Source organism: Bos mutus, chromosome 2 (assembly GCF_027580195.1).
Source record: "Bos mutus isolate GX-2022 chromosome 2, NWIPB_WYAK_1.1, whole genome shotgun sequence".
NCBI classification, from domain to species: Eukaryota; Metazoa; Chordata; class Mammalia; order Artiodactyla; family Bovidae; genus Bos; species Bos mutus.
Window position 1 is genome coordinate 75729590 of NC_091618.1, and position 21803 is coordinate 75751392.

Sequence of the window (21803 nt, forward strand, 5' to 3'; positions counted from 1 at the left end):
ATGTGCTGTGTAGCACAGAGAACTCTTATTTAATGCACTGTAGTGACCACAATGGTAAGGAAGTCCAAAAGTGAGGGGTCATATGTATATGTATGGCTGATTCATTGTGCTGTACAGTATAAATTATTATAATACAGCATTGTAAAGCAACTATTTTTTGTTTGTTTTGTCCAGTTGCTCAGTCATGTCTCAGAGACCCCATGGACTGTAGCACACCAGCCTTCCCTGTCCTGCACCATCTCTCGGAGCTTGCTCAAACTCATGTCCATTGAATTGGTGATGCCCTCCAACCATCTCATCCTCTGTCATCCCCTTCTCCTCCTGCCTTCAGTCTTTCCCAGAAACAGCATCTTTTCTGATGAGTCAGTTCTTTGCATCAGGTGGCCAAAGTATTGGAGCTTTGGCTTCAGCATCAATCTTTCCAATGAATATTCAGTGTTGATTTCCTTTAGGAATGACTGGTTTGATCTCCTTGCAGTCCAAGGGGCTTTCAAGAGTCTTCTTCAATACCACAGTTCAAAAGCATCAATTCTTCCACACTCAGCCTTCCTAATGGTCCAACTCTCACATCTATACATGACTACTGGCAAAACCATAGCTTTGACTAGATAGATCTTTGATGGCAAAGTTAAACTACCTCCCACAGCATGAATGCTACAAATAAAAGTATAGGTGTTTAAAGTGAGCAGATATTTGGTCTCATTACCTTCTGCTTAGTTGGGGAGATCTGGGATGGGGCTTAAAGGGGGTTTGAAGTAGCAATGAAGTAGGAACAGAATTTGGATTTTGTTTAAAGGGTTAAACTGAGTCTTCAACTTTGGTAGATATCTTTGATCTGTTGTGTCACTGGTTGCCTCCACTGAGGTCACTGTAATTCATAAACAGTCCAGAGGACCCCATCTGTTCTGTCAGTTGCCCTCTTCCATTGAAGGAATGCCAAGAGGGACACGTGGAAATGAGCCAGCCACCTGGGACAAGGCTCAGGTCTTACTCTGCCTTGAACTTGCTGAATGAACTTGGAGAAACTACCTAAGGTCTTTGGAGTACAGCTTTTCAGTGAAATTGATGAATTAAACTAAATTAGCTCTAAAGCTCCCTTCTAGCTCTACAAGTCAATAGGCGTAGCAATATCCTGTGTTCACTATTTTCAAGGAGATGATTACCTAAGTGTTCTGAAGCTGGTAAGTGCTTTGTGACTTACTCATGATTTATTTCTAGAGAAAATGTCTCCCGGGGGGCTGAAATAGAGAAAGGTTGACTTAAACCCATTGATTCAAAGCCTAAATGAAGCATTTTAGACATGTCTCTGAGACTGGAAGAATTTATTGATATGGATTAAGATCAACTGTCTTTCAAAGCAGCAGGTGCTGAAGCTGCGTGCATGCTCTGACAAATGGCCTCACTCATACTCCTGAGCCTCCAGTTATGCCACTGAGTAGCCTCCAGGGAAATGCCCCCATTCCTCACCAGCATACCATGTCTCTCCTTACTTTCCATTAGCCCTAATGTCCAACAGTCAATTGACTGACAGTTAAGTGTTTATCAAAAGGGACCTTAGATGACTTAACCTCTCACCTCCTCAAAATCATCAATAGCCCTCCAAAATAAGCCAAAGAAACATAATACCTGTAAAAGCATTGTCCTTGACATATGCAGTTTCAGGACAAGTTCCCCAGTTTCTTTCTAACTACACTGCCAATCTCAAAGCTTAACTGCCTTCTGGACAGTTAAGCTATTCTGGAGCTTCTAAAGAGATTTAGTGCAGATCGACTCAGAGCCTGGGGATTGCACTGGTGGATTGGCCAGTTTCAAATACAGGACCCAACATCAAGTTCAGTGATTGTGACAGCAAGTGTCTGCTGAGTCATGGAGCTGAGAGTTTGGGGCATCTTCTAAGCGCTGATCATCAGATCCTCCAGGTCTAACTGGTGTTACAGGGAGACAGCCATGGCAAAGAGAAGCAGCAGTAAAGCATATCCAGGCTTGTTGAGGCTCATGGACTCATGAACATTTAATATCAGTTCACATTGGAAAATGGGCTCCCTGAGGACAGGGACCTTGTCTGTTTCACTCACTAATCTGGCTTCAGCATCTAAAAAAACCTCACACCTTCAGTGTTAACTCATGGAAGTACTTAGCTGTGTAGTTTGAATGTCTGATGATGAGGCCACCTTGTGCAGCGGTCCACAGCACAGATTCTGGGGCCAGGCCATTTTGTTCCAAATTCTGGCTCCACTGCTCACTGATTGGGAATGTGAGCAAGTGAGTAAATCATGTCTCAATTTACCTGTTTTAAATTAGGACTAATAATAATACACATCTCAAAGTTATGCAGGTTAAATGAATTGATGTTTATAACCAGTACCTGGCATGCACTGTAAATTTTTATTAAACAGCTGGATTAATCAGTTTACACTCTCCACTTCATTTTCCATCATTGACTTAGGTTTTGGTTTTGGAATTAAAGTTTGAGTTTATGAGAATACATGCTAACCAAACATGGGGCTGGGCCCAGATACACTTCTGTCTTAAGACCTCTGGCTGTGCACCTTTCCATTTATGCAATGCTCTGAAGCATCTCTTCCCAGCACTTCTGTTAAAATGCGATTTGACTTACCCTTCTTGACTGAGAGTTCCTTAAAAGCAGACAGCATCCAATAGGGCATGATTTAGACGGGTGCTCAGTAGTTTTGGAATGAATGTGTGATGCACTCAGTGAATGGCTGCCTTGTGATTATTTTACTCTTGGAGAAGGAGTTACAGACTTCTGCCTCTTCTCTCAGATTTTTCTTTACCTGCGTGCAGCCCATCAGTGTCATGTATGCATCCATAGTTCTGGTTACCCCATCCTCCCTGCCCAGCTGTTTTCTTTAGCCCAGTCTCTGAACATCAACATTCCTCAGCCTCAGGAAAACCTTTTACTCTCCCCCAATATCTGTTCTCTCTTCCTTTGTTTATCTTTTCCACATGGCTTGCAAGCTTTGACAAATCTTGCTTTTGCCACTCTCTGCTGCTGCTGCTAAGTCGCTTCAGTCGTGTCCAACTCTGTGCGACCCCAGAGATGGCAGCCCACCAGGCTCTCCCATCCCTGGGATTCTCCAGGCAAGAACACTGGAGTGGGTTGCCATTTTCTTCTCCAATGCGTGAAAGTGAAAAGTGAAAGTGAAGTCACTCAGTTGTGTCCAACTCCTAGCGACCCCATGGACTGCAGCCTACCAGGCTCCTCTGTCCATGTGATTTTCCAGGCAAGAGTACTGGAATGGGGTGCCATTGCTTGCCCCTCTCTAAGTCAGGTCAAATCCTTTTGATAAACTAAAAGAATTCCAAAACTTAAAGTGATAAACTCACTTGCTCACATTCCTAATCAATGAGCAGTGAAGCTAAAAAAATTAGTTGCAGACAAATCATTATTATTTTCCTTGACAACCTTTTGTTTTTCCCATTTACTCTCATAAACACCTCAAGCCCCTCCATTGTTCACTAGAGACACTTCTTTTCCAATGGGTTAGCACATCTCAGAGATAGTATTTTTTTATTTTGATTTTGCTTTGGTTTACATTCAAAGTTCTGCTGATCAGAGCTGTGATTTTTTGCCATCTCTATCTGCATCTTATGTAAAGAGTGAGGAAGCAAAATAGATCAGGTGGTTTACCACCCTATTGTCTCATACCAGTCTCCATCTTTGAAGTATTTCTGATCTGCTTAACTGGAGAGAAGTGCTATATAGGAAATATTTCAACCATAGTACAAGGCAATCTGTAAGATAAAACCATCTGATCTTAAACCATTGGCTCACAAACTGAATTGCTCTAAAACTTGCTTATGTGGGATCACACTGTGCAAGTGTAGCTATGCATTTGGGTGTTCTTTTATTGGGTCATTTTGGAGTATTGCTATCCATGCTCCTAATATATTATAATCTCCATATGGATCAGGATCCTATCTTCTTCATCTGTGTATTTCCATGGTTCCCAGAATGGGTCTGCCTAGAGAGGACACTTGACAAGCACCACCACTGGACAGATGGGTGCTGCCTCCCGCAGTGACCCAGTTCTGGGCTTCTCTGGGTGCAGGAGCACATCAGGAAGACCCGGAAGTTTCCTAGTTGGCATTCCCTGTGGCTCCTCAGGCACTCCTTGTGCCTCTGGGTTGCTTCACTAATGAAACTGACTTCTAGGGGCTAATTCTGAAGTCACAGATCCTGATTTTTCTTTTTATTCTAAGAGCCATTTTTCTTCTGTGTCTTCAAGAGCTCCACCACTCCGGGGAGTAATAGCAGTAGATTGGTTATGCTAAACACCCCACCTCGGGGTTTGATTTTGAATTTTTCACAGCAACTCAGTCATTTGTATAGTCGAGATAGATTCATCTCGAAGATTCACAGAGCCACGTAATTTTTTTAAATTCATAACTCTAGATAATTTGTACCTAAATTGCTAGTCCTCTCTTGGATTCCCAGGGAACACTCTGTCAAACAGAAAACTTAAATGCATGCCCTTTGTCACTGTCTTTTCTTGCCTTTCCTCACCCCAAATGCTAATAATGTAGAGCTAAGTAGCACATATTGGAAGAGTGTTGATATTTTGTTTGCATATAAACTGTGTAACCACAAAGCTGATGTGAGCAAGGCAGGTACACAAATAGACAGGGAAAATTCTAGGGATGTTCAGAGAATGTGACTCCGGCCATTCTTTTCTCATCCATGCAGTCTCTAGACCTGTGGCAAAGACATTATGTTTGGGACCTGCCCCTTCGGCCTCTCAGCTCTGCAATATCCCTTGCTCTACAGACTGTATAATGTCTTCCTGGTCGGCCTGGGGCCTGTGTGTCCATGAAAACTGCCGTGATCCTCAGGGGAGAAAAGGTGAGTGCCTTGTTTACATGTGCTTCAATTCCTCAGTGCACACAGATTTATTCTGGTTGCTGAAAAGCTCCTTAAGTTTGCTTAGGACAATATTTGTCTATAAAATGTAGATAAGTAGCTCTGACAGCATTCAGTTATTAAGCAGACATTGGGGATACTTCTTTGGAGCACAGTATTCCACTTTAGTTGACCTTTTAATTAGGCTTATAGTTGATAAAGTGATTATTATGCAAAAATGATGTAACTTAACTCTGCAAGACATTTGGTGCTGACCAAAACACCTAGAAGACACTTAGTTCACACCAAAATGTCCTTGATAGTTTCTCCTGGCCAAAACATCCATCAGCATACTTGGTCCATGTTGCCTAGGTTTGGTTGGGAATAAATTTCAAGGACCTTTTGCCTTGCACCAAATGTCTTATGGATATTTTGGGCCAAAGCAGATATTTGCTAACCATAATGTAATGTTTTTAACATATAATGTTTATACTACAGAAATTAGACATGGCTTCTGTAATCATATCAAGAAGCAACTGTTTTGTATATATTTTTTATTTTTAGATTTCCAAAGGCTGAATCACATGCTCAACTTGATGTTATGGTTCAAATTTTCATGGAGGGCACTTATTGTTGTTTCCTTTTTTGATGCTGTCCTCAAGCTTAAACAGAATCTTCAAACTTTGTGTCCTTGTTTAACTGTGTAGGTCTCGGCAATCTTGTTTTCTTTTGTTTGCTGTTATATACACATCTGCATCTTCAAACATTCATCTTTGGTGACATCTTTTGTTGACCTTTCAGTTTGTATTGATATCATGCTCTCTTCAATGGCAGTGCTAGAAAGAAATACTACGTTTAGTAAGAGAAATGAGATCCAAGGGCATTCTACAAGTTTGTTGTGCTTAGCACTAGCGTGTTAAGCACTAATTCCTCCAGTTTTCCCATGCAAAGAAAAACTAAGGTGGCCAAGTGCATGATGCTACAGAACTGATGCCATCAGCTTAATTCTTTGTCCGTTTGAAAACCCACATTTCAGCACTCCCCACAGGGCTCACAGGCACACATGGGCATATCTAGGAAAATGGGGAGATATTGATTAAAGGGTACAAACTTCCAGTTATAAGATAAGTACTGTTTGAGGATCTAATGCCCAGAATGGTTTACTGTAGTTAACAGCAGTATATTATGTACTTATGTTCCTAAGTGAGTAAATCTTAAAAACACCCACCATACATATACACATAAGGAAATTTTTATTTTAGATAATAAATAATATAGAAAGAAGTATCTTCCTTAATAATTTCAGGGATTCCTGGAGTTGAATCTCATTGGCTGCTTTGTGTCATGTGCTCCTCTCTGATGCAAATACTCTGACTGCAGGATGTAGGACTGACCCAGCCAGGTCCTGAGCATGTGGCCACCACTTCAGGGATAACTCCACCCAAGTAAGGGAGGGACAACTCCCTTAAGGAAATTTGAGGTCCTGATACTGTAAGAAGGTAGAGCCAATGCAGGAGTCCAACTTAACAGATGTTTATTAACTGCTTTGTTCTGGCCCATAGAGGCTCTGTAACAATTCAGAAAATACTTCTTTTTCCAATTGTATGTTGCTATTTTGTTCACTTGAGCCAAATTTTCATAAAACCCTTTGTGAAAAACCACACTTTCAACCTTTATTTCAGTTTTCCTCTTCCGCATAACTCAGAACAGGTCTATGGAACTCATCTGGAGAACTCAAAATATTCCGGCTCTTTCTTTCATTCACCCCATTTGTCCAAGATGCTTTTATGCCAGACATCTTCAGCGTTGGCTTGTATCCCTCTCTTGTATAAGTCAGCTCTGACAAAGGCACTGTGGTGCACTGTCGGACATCACCTGCTGTGGTTAAATTGTGTTCTCCAGAAAGATACGTTCAGTACCAACCCCTGGGACGTGTGAACATGCCCTTATTTAGAAATAGGGTTATTGGAGAAGTAATCACGTTGAAATGAGGTCATATTAGATTAGGGTAGGCCCTATTCTAATGACTGACATCCTTACACAAAGAGGAACATCTGGACACACAGCTACACTCAGAGCGGAGTGCCTTATAAAGACACTGAAGATGCAAAGAGAAGGTCACATGAAGACAGAGACAGACATTAGTCGGGCCTGTACCAGCCAAGGATTGCTGGTAATTACTAGAAGCTAAGAGAGAGGCCTGTAAACAGTCTTTCCCTGGAACGTGGCTTCAGTCTTTCCCTTCAGAGGGAGCATGGCTCTACTGACACCTGGATTTGGTGCTTCTAGTCTCCAGAACTGTCAGGCAAATTGATGTTGTTTTATGTTATTCAGTTTATGGTATTTTATTTTGGTCATCCTAGGCAACTTTCATACTTCCCAACTTTGTGTCAGCATTTAGGCTTAGCGAGGATCCAACACTTCCTAAAATGCCAAGACCAGAGTGTAGAGAAGTAAAGAAATTATCCTAAGTCCTATAGTGACTTAATAATGGCCAAGCCAGGGCCAACATGCTGAGTCCAGTGTTCCTTCTAGCACTGGTTTCTTTAGTGATTCTTCTCATAAGTATAAAGAGGTTTGGATCAAGACAGAAGTCCAATACTGAGCTTAGAGGAAGCCCTCTGCCCATGGGAACCACTGGCTTGGGTATGAATCACTGTGCTGATGAAGGAGATACAGTGTGAGGCATGGGATTCAGTTTAGCTTCAGTGTGTCATCTTTAGAGAGAAAGGAAAAGTAGATTGCAGTTGTATGATAAGGGGAGGGTGTTCCAAGAACAGCTTGAGAGCACCAGCTAACTGGGATGTGTGCTTTTTGCCTTCGTCAATATATTTTTCAAAGAAAAGCTCAGCCTTTGGGACTGAAGGTAAGCACAGAGACAGAAAAACTTCTTACTTGAAGGTAGTAGTGTCATTAGCCACCTGCAGAGTATGGAGGCATGTTGGAGTTGATGAGAATTACTGAGGCTAAGTGACCTGCTCTAGGAACTAAGTAATCATAGCCAGGAGAGAGTATAAACCTCAGTGATTGTTATTGGAGTCTCAGAGTGTGCTCTTTCATAAATGTTTCACCAGAGCAGAGATAATTTTGGTTTTTAAGATCTTGCTAAAACCTTCCAGGACCACCTGCCTATCATCCCTCTTGGGAAGAATAACAAATAGAGTTTTCCCTCCAGGGAAATGATTCTCTGCCTGAAAGGAATCCAAGCGTGTTATGATAAGGCTAAGTTATCTTGTTATTTCTACCAAGTCATCGTGAGCATGAGTTCTGGGATCCTCTCAGTCTCAGCGTGTCCTGTGGTCCTGCCATGGTTTCTGCCAGAGTCTTTGATAGGCACATACTAAATGCAGTTGCGAATTCCACAGAGGCTAGAATACAGAGCTAATGCATTAAACATGACACAACTCTAGGATGTAAACTGAACTGCTTAGTTTCATATTTGAATTGCCTACCCCAAAGAAATGCAGTGAACCTCCTCACAGCAATCTGGGATAGTCATACTTTCCTAGATATTTTATACCCCTTTTTTGTGTGGATGGTGGAGGATTTGAGGAGAAAAAAACAACCACACCCACCAGTGCAAGACATAAATGTGTGATGCTGGAGGCTATGACTTTTTCTTCTCACTTGTCTTTTTTTCCAATCACGTGTTATTGCTTTGGTTTGCTTCCTGTGTTCACATTAAAAAAAAAAAAAAAGTAGTAAAGGATGGGAAAGCAGGAAATGATTTATCTAATAGAATAAATTAGTTATTATAGAAATTATCTTCACGTGGCTGTTATTCTTAGGCCGACATCCTTCAATCAGGAATCCTCTGAGGTTTGTGGCTGTCAGCTGTTCAAAGTACATTAGAAAACCTGCCATTGTACACAGGCTTCACGCCTTCCATCAGCTCTGTGACAGGCAGACAAGGGGAACAGTGCTTGGCAGGCCAGTGCTTGTCAAGTGAAGCTAGAATGACTTTCAGAGGAATTTAAATTGGATCCGGTTTTATCATTCATTGCTTTATCTTTGATATTCTCCCAGAGAGTTATAATTAGAGATATATGAAAGAGAAATAACCTGGAAAACTTGCTGATTGGTGAACTCCATAGGTATAATGCATTTTTTAAAATTATTTTTGATACATGGACATATAGTTATATGACATCCTTGTCCTTTTACAGACACATTCTAGAAAGGCAACCTTGTGTACAGAAGTTTTTGTAAAGAGGAATTTGATGGAGGCTTCCTGATATGGTCTTACAATAGGGAATGCTTATGAGGTAGGACTCCAGAGAATCCTAAAGTAGCCCTTACCCCCACCCTATTATAAAACCTTGTTGCTTTTCAGTCGCTAAGTCACGTCTGACTCTTTGTGACTCTGTGGACTGCAAGACACCAGGCTCCTCCCAAAGTTTGCCCAGATTCATGTCCATTGAATCGGTGATGCCATCCAACCATTTCATCCTCTGCTGCCCACTTCTCCTTTTGCCTTTTCAGTCTTTCCTAGCATCAGGGTCTTTTCCAGTGAGTTAGGTCTTCGCATCAGGTGGCCAAAGTGTTGGAGCTTCAGGATCAGTCTTTCCAATGAATATTCAGGGTTGGTTTTCTTTAGGATTGACTGGCACCTAACGGTCTAAAAATCCCCATAGGAAAAGACACTATGAAACAGAACCTGTGACCATCTTTATGAATACAGTCTTTTATGCTCTCAGACAAATCAATTTAGATAATATGCTAAAGTAGGGAAATGCTGACATGTTTTAGATCTTATGTAACAATGACGGAAAAAATTTTCATTTCCATCTGTGCCTCCTAGAAAGTTCCACCATTATGAGAAGTCTGTGAAATAAGTTTGCTTTGTTACAGATTAAATGTAAGATATATTTTTTTCTCTTTCCTTTTTTCCATGTTTGTGTGTGTTGGAGCTTGTAGGGGGCTATGCCTATTTCTCATTCTGAACATTGAGGGTTCTCATGCTCATGATCTTTGGCTTCTTATTCTCTGTATTCATAACAGGGTGTCAACTTATAATAATACTATAAAATGCAACACTTACAGAAATGGTAGCTGATAAGAGCTGGAATCAAAGATTCAATCTGCTCAGGTTCTTTGACTCAGAGTTGTTCCCCAGTGTCCAGGGCTGCAGAGTTCAGGAGCAAATGGAATGCTTAGAGAATAAACTTCTGTATTTCATCTTTGGTCAACCTGCTGGGTATTGCTTCAAGCCTGTCCTGGTGGAGTTGGAAGGGGACAAATGTTGGCCATGGTGGTTTCATAGAAGCTCACGTGGACACTTGTGGGCTATAAGCATGTGAAGATATAGGTTCTTACACCTGGATTGACCCTCCAGAGCCCCCTTCCATTTTTCTATGGCTTCGATTAAAAACATTGACCCGTCTTCTAGCATTCGTGCTTCTTTCGCTGTCTTGCCCCATCTCACAAATCATTCTTTTCTAATTTTCCTCAGTAGAATATGCACTAAAATACTAGATTACATACTAAATCCTCGGGTCCAAAGGGGAAAACCCCTCAAATATTAGTTTCACTAAAGGTGAACTTAAGCTCTGGTCAGAAAGTAATGATTAGAACTCTTTCTTGCTACCCAGCACCTAACATTCAGCTATCTAATCTGTACAACTTTATTTTAAGGAAATGATACATGGTAACTTTCATATTCACTGTTTGAAGTGGGGCTAGAACATGTCATAAAGTGCTGAATTGAATCCTTTCTTGTAAAGAGGTCACAGATCAAGAAGACCTCAGCTGGATTTCATACATATCCATTTTTTATTGAGGTGTAGTTGATTTACTATATTGTTCTAGTTTCAGGTATATAGCAGGGCTTTACACATATACATGTATATACAGTTAAGTGTATGTATATATATGTGGTTATATATGTATGTATATATGTGTGCATGTATATATTCTTCAGATTCTCTTCCTTTATAGGTACACAATATTTGCAAAATATTGAGTATAGTTCCCTATGCTATACAGTAAGTCCTGTTGATTATCTATTTTATATATAGTATTATGTATATGTTAATCCTAGCCTAATTTATCCTTATACATACATCATTTAATCAGCAATGTGCCATAGGAGAAGTTATAAGGTATCATCTAGTCTTAATTTTCACATGTGTAAATGAGAATAGTAACTAATGACATAGTTTAGGGGATTCATTGATTTTGTGTAATAGAACTTAAGTGGCTTGGTGTAGGGTAGATGCTTAGTTAACATATGTGCTCTTTGCCTTCTTGGACTGTATGCTCTGTGAAAAGTGGGTTTGTGTTTTCTGTTCCTCCTGTGACTACCCATGGTATATTACTCTGATCTACATATGGCAATTAATGTATATTGAGTGATACTCTGTGATTAGTATGAAATTCAGCAAATGAAGCTAAGTGGTTGGCTGGCCCCAGCCACCATGGACTTGGCAGTTTTGTATCTTTCAGAACAGAAGCTCCCCGGGGAAGCCTGACATCTGTTGCAGCCATGAACACCAATGTGTGATTAAAGCTAAGTGCTAACAAGAGAATCCAAGGTTTTTGTTTTATGCTGAGCTTGTGCTTTGATGTGAGCCTGGTTAGAGTCAGGACAAGGGCAACACAAATGAAAAAGTGAAAGAATTTATTGACTGAGGAGATATAATCTATAGATTTATGGTGAGATGGATGCAACTGGATTTATAGAGGAAAGCTGCACCTGCCCCTCAATGGGGTTGAGCTCTGGGTAATAGGACAGCCAGCCTTCCCCTGTAAAGATGGCTAAGTTTCTGGGCCGATTGTCAAACATCATAAATCATGGAGACCCAGGCCGCGTCCTGCTCAAAGATATAAACTTAAAACAAGTGCAGGCATAAGACAATAAATAAGCAGCATGTGGGTCTTACGTGAAAGAACAGAGGTCATCCAAGTTGTGTGGCAGGGAGGGCTCAGAAGTCACTGTAGGTTGATGTTCATCAAGTAGAGCTCAGTCCTGTATTTTTCCTGCCGCTCTTCTCAAGGTGGCCTGGGAAGGGAGCTGACCTCTTCTGCAGGTTTTATTTTGACTAATTAATGACATAGGCTTGGAGGTGTGAAGTGTGGTAGAAGCTATCTACTGCTTTAATTACCTCTGACCTTAATACTGTCCATGCCTGGAGGATATGGTCTCTGATTGACTGAATGATGCCTCCCCACAGGTGACCATTCCACAAAGTAAGAGTCTAATAGTCTTTTGTAAAGGGGGCTGATGGGTTAGCCCTAGACAAAACAAATAAAGCCCTTAGGACTGTGTCTCTAAAACACTTACCCAACCCTGCAATATTCTAAGGGAGCTCGGCTCCCTCTTGTGGCCTAAAAACATGTGTCCATTTGTTCCATCCTCCTTGACTACTTTATAGGAGCCAGTCTTTTGCCAACTACATCTTGAGCTTTCTATCCTTCCTTGTGGGAAAATAGACACAGCCCTGCTAAACTGATGTACAACTGGCTTAGTTACTGCTCATGCACCCAAACTTGCCTTTCTCCCCTTCTCTTGTGGGAAGGATTGTGGGGTATCACAGTCTTTGGCTCTGAGTTCAGTGTTCTCAGGCATTCTATCTTCCTAGCTAAGTCTATCTGCCTACCTATCTATCTTTTTATATCTTTACCTATCCCAAGAAATAATCTCAAGATGCTATTATGTAATAAGATTGGGTTTCATTTTTTTTGAAAGAGGAGTTAAATCTGTTGATTGAATTTGGACAATGAAAGGATGGACAGTAAAATATGAGATCCATGGGAGGTAAGCCTAGCTCTTTTTTTAAAACAAGATATATTTATGTATTTATTGGCTTGTGCTGGTCTTAGTTGTAGTACGTGGGATCTTTGCTCCTTGTTGTGGCACACTGGACATTTAATTGCAGCATGTGGGATCTTTCAGTTGACCTGTGTGTGCACGAGTTCAATCACTAAATCATGTTGGATTCATTGCAACCTCATGGACTGTAGCCCACCAGGCTCCTCTGTCCATAGGACTTTTTAGGCAAGAACACTGGAGTAGGTTGCCACTTCCTTCTCCAGGGGATCTTCCCGACCCAGGGATTGAACCCATGTCTCTTGTTTCTCCTATATTAGTAGGTGGATTCTTTACCCCTGGGTCACCGGGGAAGCCCTCTTTAGTTGCAGCATGTGGGATCTAGTTCGCTGACCGCTGATGGAACCTGGGCCCCTTACATTGGGATTGTGGAGTCTTAGCCACTAGGCCACCAGGGAAGTCCCGGGCCTAACTTTTAGAAGTGATATATCCTGAAGGCAAGAAATGGAAAACTAAAAAACAAAAGGGTTGCATCTTGTTCTCTGTCACATTTTAAAACTTATGTGGCTTTTAAAAACATAAATTTGTTTCCATCATTTAAAAATAGATTTCATATGAAAACTGAACATAGCTTGGACTTCTGGTGTCTTAGAATCAGAAGATTTGACAACAGAGGGTTCACATTTTCCTGTGGTAACTGTCAGTGGAGCCTGACTGAAATCCGTACACTTTAAATTCAGCACATGTCCTCCATTTTACCACAGACTTCACCACTTCCTACAGTCTTGTGGTTGACCCATATCCCTCCATTTGTATCTGATGAGTTTGTGACTCTGTAGGCATGTAGCATGGAAGGTCCATTCACATCCTTATTATGGCATAACTTTTGTCCCTAGTTCCACAAAACATTTTTGAAAAACTGAGTAGTTGTCCAGAGACCTATGTCTAGCTAGGGTGGGGCATGCAGCCCCCAATAGTCCTGCCTTCACAGGGCAGGCTGACCTGGAAATGTCAAGGGAGCAATGCAGGGAACTCTCAAGGCCTGAAACAGTGACCAGGAATGTGTCCAAATGTAGATGTATTTCACCTTCATACAGACTAATCAGATCAGGTCAGATCAGTTGCTCAGTTGTGTCCGACTATTTGCGACCCCATGATTCGCAGCACGCCAGGCCTCCCTGTCCCTCACCAACTCCCGGAGTTCACTCAGACTCACGTCCATCGAGTCAGTGATGCCATCCAGCCATCTCATCCTCTGTCGTCCCCTTTTCCTCCTGCCCCCAATCCCTCCCAGCATCAGAGTCTTTTCCAATGAGTCAATTCTTCTCATGAGGTGGCCTAAGTACTGGAGTTTCAGCTTTAGCATCATTCCTTCCAAAGAACTCCCAGGGCTGATCTCCTTCAGAATGGACTGGTTGAATCTCCTTGCAGTCCAAGGGACTCTCAAGAGTCTTCTCCAACACCACAGTTCAAAAGCATCAATTCTTCGGCGCTCAGCCTTCTTCACAGTCCAACTCTCACATGCATACATGACCACAGGAAAAACCATAGCCTTGACTAGATGAACCTTTGTTGGCAAAGTAATGTCTCTGCTTTTGACTATGCTATCTAGGTTGGTCATAAATAAGAATGTGAAAAACAGTAACAAAAGAACATGGGGTTTATCTATGTTCAGGCTATTTCTCTGTTGTTGTGTAGTCACTAAATCATGTCCAGCTCTTTTGTGACCCCATGGACTGTAGCCTGCTTGGCTCCTTTGTCCATAGGATTTCCCAGGCAAGAATACTGGTGTGGGTTGTCACTTCCTTCTCTGGGGGACCTTCCCACCCAGCTATCAGGAATCTGTGAGTCTTCATTTATTTGTACCAGTTTACTGATACCCTTGAACATTTGCTGCTTATTAGTGCATTTGATTCTGCCTGGCCTCTTCAACTCCTAGACTGTAAACTCTTGGAAGACAGATTTCCTGCTCTAGTTCTTTTCCCTTCTGTCTTTTGTTCTTCCCCTTATCTTCCAATTTCCCATAAAATAAAACACATTAAAAGAATATGTGGTTTTGATCTTTCAGTTAGTTCAGCCGATTATTCATGTCCAAATTTTTGCGACCCCATGGACTGCAGCATACCAGGCTTCCCTGTCCATCACTAACCCCTGGAGCTTGCTCAAACTCGTGTCTGTTGAGTCGGTGATGCCATCCAACCATCTCATTCTCTGTTGTCCCCTTTTATTCTTGCCTTCATTCTTTCCCAGCATCAGGATCTTTTCCAATGAGTCAGTTCTTTGCATCAGGTGGCCAAAGTACTGGGGCTTCAGCATCAATCCTTCTAATGAAGCAGTTCAGTTAAGTTCACTTAGTCATGTCTGACTCTTTGTGATCCCATGGACTGCAGCACACCAGACTTCCCTGTCCATCACCAACTCTTTCAGCTTGCTCAGACTCATGTCATTGAGTCAGTGATGCCATTCCAATGCATATTCAGGACTGATTTCCTTTAGGATTGACTTGTTTGGTCTCCCTGCAGTCCAAGGGATTCTCAACAGTCTTCTCCAATTTCACAGTTCAAAAGCATCAATTCTTTGGTGTTCACCTTTCTTTATGGTCCAACTCTCACATCCATATGTAACTACTGGAAAAACCATAGCTTTGACCAGACAGACCTTTGTTGGCAAAGTAAGGTCTCTGCTTTTTAATATGCTGTCTAGGTTGGTCATAGCTTTTCCTCCAAGGAGCCAAATGTCTTTTACTTTCATGGCTGCAGTCACCATCTGCAGTGATTTTGGAGTCCGAGAAAATAAAATCTGTCACTGTTTCCATTGTTTCTCCATCTATTTTCAATGAGATGATGGGACCAGATGCCATGATCTTAGGTTTTTGAATGTTGAGTTTTATGCCAGCTTTCTCACTCTCTTTCATTTTCATCAAGAGGCTCTTCAGGTCCTCTTTTCTTTCTGCCATAATGGTGGTATCGTCTTCATATCTGAGGTTATTGATATTTCCTCTGCCAATCTTGATTCCAGCTTGTGCTTCACCCAGTCCAGCATTTTGCATGATGTACTGTATATAAGGTGAATAAGCAGGTTGACTTATATGATTGATGTAATCTTTTCCTATTTGGAACCAGTCTGTTGTTCCATGTCCAGTTCTAACTGTTGCTTCTTGACCTACATACAGATTTCTCAGGAGGCAGGTAAGTTGATCTGGTATTCCCATCTCATTAAGAATGTTCAACAGTTTGTTTTGATCCACACAGCCTTTGACTGTAGTCAATAAAGCAGAAGTAGAAGTTTTCCTGAAACTCTCTTGCTTTTTCTATGATCCAACAGATTTTGCAATTTGATCTCTGGTTCCTCTGCCTTTTCTAAATCCAGCTTGAATATCTGGAGTTCTTGGTTCACGTACTATTGAAGCCTGGCTTGGAGAGTTTTGAGCATTACTTTGCTAGCGTGTGAGATGAGTGCAATTGTGTGGTAGTTTGAGCATTCTTTGGCACTGCCTTTCTTTGGGATTGGAATGAAAACTGCTCTTTTCTAGTCCTGTGGCCACTGCTCAGTTTTCCAAATTTACTGGCATATTGAGTGCAACACTTTCATAGCATCATCTTTTAGGATTTTAAAAGCTCAAATGGAGTTTCATCACCTCTGCTAGCTTTGTTCATAGTGATGCTTCTTAAGGTCCACTTGACTTTCGAATTCCAGGATGTCAGGCTCTCAATGAGTGATCACACCATTGTGGTTATCTGGTTCATGAAGATCTTTTTTGTATAGTTCTTCTGTGTATTCTTGCCAACTCTTTTTAATATCTTCTGCTTCTGTTAGGTCCATACCATTTCCGTTGTTTATTGTGCCCATCTTTGCATGAAATGTTCCCTTGGTATCTCTAATTTTCTTGAAGAGCTCTCCAGTCTTTCCCATTCTACTGTTTTCCTCTATTTCTTTGCATTGATCACTGAGGAAGGCTTTCTTATCTCTCCTTACTATTCTTTGAAACTCTGCATTCAGATGGGTATATCTTTCCTTTTCTCCTTGCCTTTAGCTTCTCTTCTTTTGAGATGTAGATGTATAAATAAAAGTTTCATCAATTTCCTGGCTGCTGATTCTTTTCCTTTGCTAGATCAGGATAGATCCTCAAAACCCTTTTTTCTTTTTTGTTTTAGGTTTTAGAATGAGACAGCGCCATGTCCTCATGGAACCTACGGGGCCTGCGGGCCGTTGCCCTCACTTGGTGGAATCTGTTCCCTGTGAGGATCCTGTGTGTTACCAGTGGCTGACGTCAGAAGGGATCTGTATTCCTGACCATGGCAAGTGTGGCCCTGGACATCGAATCCTGAAGGCTGTCTGCCAGAATGAGCAAGGTATGACTCAAAGAAACATGGAGATTGAGTAATGTCTGCCAAATAACACATCACCACTCTCAGATCATCTTCCACAAGGAGAGAAACAGTCTTTCCTAGTCTTGAATATCCATGTTTGAGTTGATGACAGTGACATATTTCTGCAGAGAAAGCTGCTTTGACTTAATATAGAGCTGTGTGCTCTGTGACAGAACACTGATTATACCTAAATGCAGTGCAGAGAACTCAGAGGGATCTCTGGAGTTCTTAGTTTATTAAGACATGCACAATACAAAAAGTGTCTGGAGAACCTCCAACTCATTAATACAAAAACAAGATTTATTTGTGTTTATTGGTGTTATTATGTAACATGCTTTTTATATGTTATCATTTTTAACAAATACCACCTTGTAAACTGCAGGGCTGAAGCCCCCTCCAAGTTAAAAGGAAAAAAATAAAAAGTAAAAAGCTGCATCTTTTCAGTTATATAGCATTAGATTAGAATCAGTTCTAGACATAATACTAACAATTCTAAAGAACTGTGTTAAAATATAAGTTGTCAAGATTAACAAAACTATTAAAAGTGGTGTCTTTCCCTCATCACCAAACTTCTGGTACAGTGGTTTTGTGCAATGAAGGGTGATTTAGCAAATACATAAGTCACATGGAAATGAGAAAAGTGACATTTAAAACCTTTATCTTAGAATTAAAAAAATATTCAGTCTCCTGGAAGAGTATCGAGTATGTCTATTAATCAGTCCTGTCATGAATAGTCATAATTTATAATACTCATGGTGTGTGGAGTGAAATGTTTTGACTTATGGAGTGAAGAGATCCACAGAATAGAATGAAATTACAAAGTGGATTCAGAATGGATTTTAGCATTCACACAGGGTTGGCATTCAGCAGTGTATTAATATTTCCTCTTCCCTTCCTTCCTCTTGCCTCTTCTCTCTCATTCCCTCCTTTTCTCCATCACTTCCTTCTTTCTGTCCTTCCCTCTTCCTTTCTGCCTCCTTCTCTCCCTCCATACATCCTTCCTTTTTTAAATCACTGCCATAATTATACAAATAAACATTTATCAACTGATGTAATTGATTACCTCATGAAGCCAGGTAGTTGTTTAATTAAATAGAGAGCCACACCAGATTGTACTAGCTATAGTCCTTTTTGACTAAATCATTTAACAGTAGATTCTAATATTACCAAGCAATTTTTGAATTGTGGTGACATACATGTGAATTATTAACATGAGCACCTAAGATCAATTTTTGAATTCAAAAAGAGTAGAACAGGTGTTTAAAACCTGAGCTCTAGAGTCAGACAGGTTGGAATTTCCAGTCTGCTACTGTTCTGGTAGATGGTCTTAACTGTGGAGACATCTTTTCCTTCAGCTGGAAAGTAGGGATAATAAAAACCTACCTCTCACTCTCAGATTGTAAATTACTTATATGAAAGTGATAAGTGAGATGCCTGGCACATTCAAAATAAGCTGAGAGCTTATTTCATTTGTAATGCACACTTATTGTTTTCTGTCCTAGGGGATTTGTGCAAACAGCATTCTTTTATACTAGTAAAATGGAAATAATAATGGAGATTAGAATGACCATACTAGTTCATCCTCCCAGCCTCTAGCTGTGGAAACAAGATCATTTGTTTGATTGAGACCCAGTGACAGATGACTGCCCAGCTTTGTCATAGCAGGTTTTGAAGATTTTAACAGCTGCTGGGGACTCCTTTCACAGTGTATACTGCCCCTTCTTCAGTATTGCTCAGTGAGAGATTCTGATTTATAATTAGAAGAATCTATCTGGTCTCCGTCCCTATTCTAGCACACAGCTTGTAAAATCATTGGCATTTCCTGAGCAGTACGAGCAATGGGAGAAGCTTTTGGTATAACGTTTGGCCAGTGGTCCTCAGTTCCTGAAATCATGTCCATAAAGTTGAAATTCGCATCTTGTTATTCACATCAAGCCCCTTTCTACCACTACTGGATTTATATTAATGAGGTGACTTTGGAAAAGTACCTAAAGGTGAGGTCTGGTTGCCCCAGGTAACCATGAATAGAAGATTAGAACTTTCAACCCCATCCAATGATATCTTGGGAAAGGGGAGGGGCTGGAGGTTGACTGAAACACTAATGGCTAATGAGTTAATCAATCATGCCTGTGTAAGGAAATGTCCGTAGAAATCCAAAGGACATGGTTCAGAGAGCTCCCAGATTGATAAATACATAGATATTTGGGAACAGCAGCAAATGGAGGCTCTTTGCCTTTTCCCATGCCTTGCCCTATGCATCTTATGCACCTCATTGTTCCTGAATTTTATTCTGTTATAACAAAATGGTTATCTAGTAAGCAAATGGGTTTTCTGAGTTCTGTGAGCTACTCTAACAAATTAATCAAACTGTAGTAACAGGTCGTGGGAACTTCTGATTTTAGTCAGTTTGGTGAGAAGCACAGGTAACCTGGACTTGAGATTAGTGTCTCAAACGAAGGGCAGTCTTGAGGGAGTGAGCCCTTTACCTGTGGACTCTGATGCTACCTGCAGATAGACAGTATCAGAAATAAGTTGAATGGTAAAGCAGCTGGACTGGGCAATTTGCTTGATGTGGTGTGGGGAAACCACCCCCTCCTGCACATACATGTAATGTACACCTTGGAGTTGAGGGCAGAACATTTTTGACAGAGCTATCAACTTTACCATTTTACAGCAGCTCTGGAGTTCTATTGCTTATTCCTGTGAAATAACTCATTTTTCAGCATGAGCTTACACTCAGAGTTTCTATGGGAGATGTAGGAATTACTACTTGTTCAGATCAGTTTCATGAAGTCTTTGTAGTTTTTAGTGCTTGGATGGCTCCTTCAAAATTTATGGGGCAACAAGCACAGTCATGGTTACAAAAATGCACTGGCCTCCACGTGGCTGATGTAATCTTTGATCCAGTGAGAAACTGAAAATGTGATCTGGTTGCACTTTTTGAAGTTCATCATCTATGAGATTCTAGATGATTGATGACCCCAATTTGCCAGAGAGTGCTCCTGTTTGACTCTGCACATATTGTCATAGGACTTTCCTGGTTACTCGGATGGTAAACAATCTGCCTGCAATGCGGGATATCCGGGTTTGATCCCTGGGTCAGGAAGATCACCTGAAGAAGGAAATGACTACCCACTGCACTATTCTTGCCTGGAAAATTCCATGGACAGAGGAGCCTGGTGGGCTACAGTCCATGGGGTTGCAAAGAGTAAGACACGACTGAGTGACAAACACATGCGTATTGTCATAGCCTTTACACAGTTACAGAAGTTGACAGGACTCTTGACATTCATTTAAAGGCTTAGAGAGAAAAAAAGGGTTGAGATCTGTTCAATGAATCTCCTGTGATTTTTTTTTTCTTTTAACAATTGGGACTTTTCTTTACTCTGAGTCTATTGTTTCATAGGCTTTTATTTCAGAATTTATTCATAGGTAAATGGATGAGACCAAAGAAAATAATTTTTTATTAAAAATTAAACTCAAATCTAATTAGACTTGAGACTTGCTATAATTTTCAAGGTTACTTACTTTGTTCTTTATTTTAAGACTTGTCCATATTGACTCACTCCAGGTATCCCTTATACCAAAAGGATTCAGTATCCTTGCACAAGTGGACAACCTATTCAGCTTGTGGAGCCAAGAGATTTTCTCATAGCTGTGATCAGGATTCTGTAGGACTCTTGACAGTGTCTTGTTCAGCATAACTCCCCTCACTAGAAAGGCATGTTTCTCTTTCCCTCAAAAGTTCATTCCTACCATTAGCTTGAGGACTTAAAAATATCTATGCTACACTGAAACTACGAAGTAGCTGTTATCCCTAAAACTTGTGAGTTTAAAAACGAGATCTACTTTGGATTACTTAAGAGTCAAGTAGTCATATATGATTTTCTACAGGTATCTCTGTAGATATCTAGTACTTTGACCCTTTCTCTATTTTTATTTATCACTGATGCTCTTCAGTGAATCTCACTAATGTTTCTATTTCTCACCCAGCCTGTGATGGTAACAGATAATGTTAGTCAGTAGTGTTTATTTTGAGTAATAAAATTATATCATAGATTATATGAATGAGTATCTGATATGAAATCTGATTTCTAGTACTTTGGTAAATTAGCTTTGATTTCTTTCCTCTGCACATCTAATAATTATTATGAATCAAAAGAAGTCTACTGAGTATAGAGTATACATAGGTTTTTCTTGTCTCGTTAACAGGTGTGTTTCCTACATCTCCAAGAGGGTATTTAAGTTTCCATGGGAATTTTTTAATTGTTTGGTCTAGTTCTGTAGAAAATGGCATTGGTAATTTGATAGGGATTGCATTGAACCTGTAGATTGCCCTGGGTAGTATGGTAATTTTAATAGTATTGGTCCTTACAATCCTATAGATTATCATACTAAGTGAAATAAGTCAGACACAGAAAGGCAAATATCATATGATATCATTTATATATGAAATCTTTAAAAAATGATGCATGAACTTATTAACAAACATAAATAGACTCACAGACATAGAAAACAAACTTATGTTACCAAACGGGAAAAGAAAGGAAGGGATAAATTAGGAGTTTGGGATTAACAGATACACATGACTATATATAAAATAGATAAATGACAAAGTCCTACTATATAGCACATTCATTTTATGTAACTGAATCACCACAAACTAGCATAACATTGTAAATGGTTTATACTTCAATAAAAAAAGGGGGAGCATTTAAAAGTAAATGAAGTGTGATGCAAACTGCAAGCTGACATATATCTCCCTTAGATTAAGTAAATTCACTGTTTTCACCTTTGTTTCTTT

At 40.5% G+C, this 21803-nt stretch overlaps 1 protein-coding gene across 1 annotated transcript in view; it reads left to right on the plus strand.

Annotated features, from left to right (window-relative positions):
- THSD7B (thrombospondin type 1 domain containing 7B) overlaps positions 1–21803 on the plus strand; it is a 926619-nt gene that overhangs the window by 306632 nt on the left and 598184 nt on the right. Inside the window, exons 5-6 of the mRNA XM_070380583.1 lie at positions 4709–4864; positions 16784–16981. Coding sequence (XP_070236684.1) covers positions 4709–4864; positions 16784–16981 — 354 coding nt within the window. The remainder of the gene's footprint in view (positions 1–4708; positions 4865–16783; positions 16982–21803) is intronic.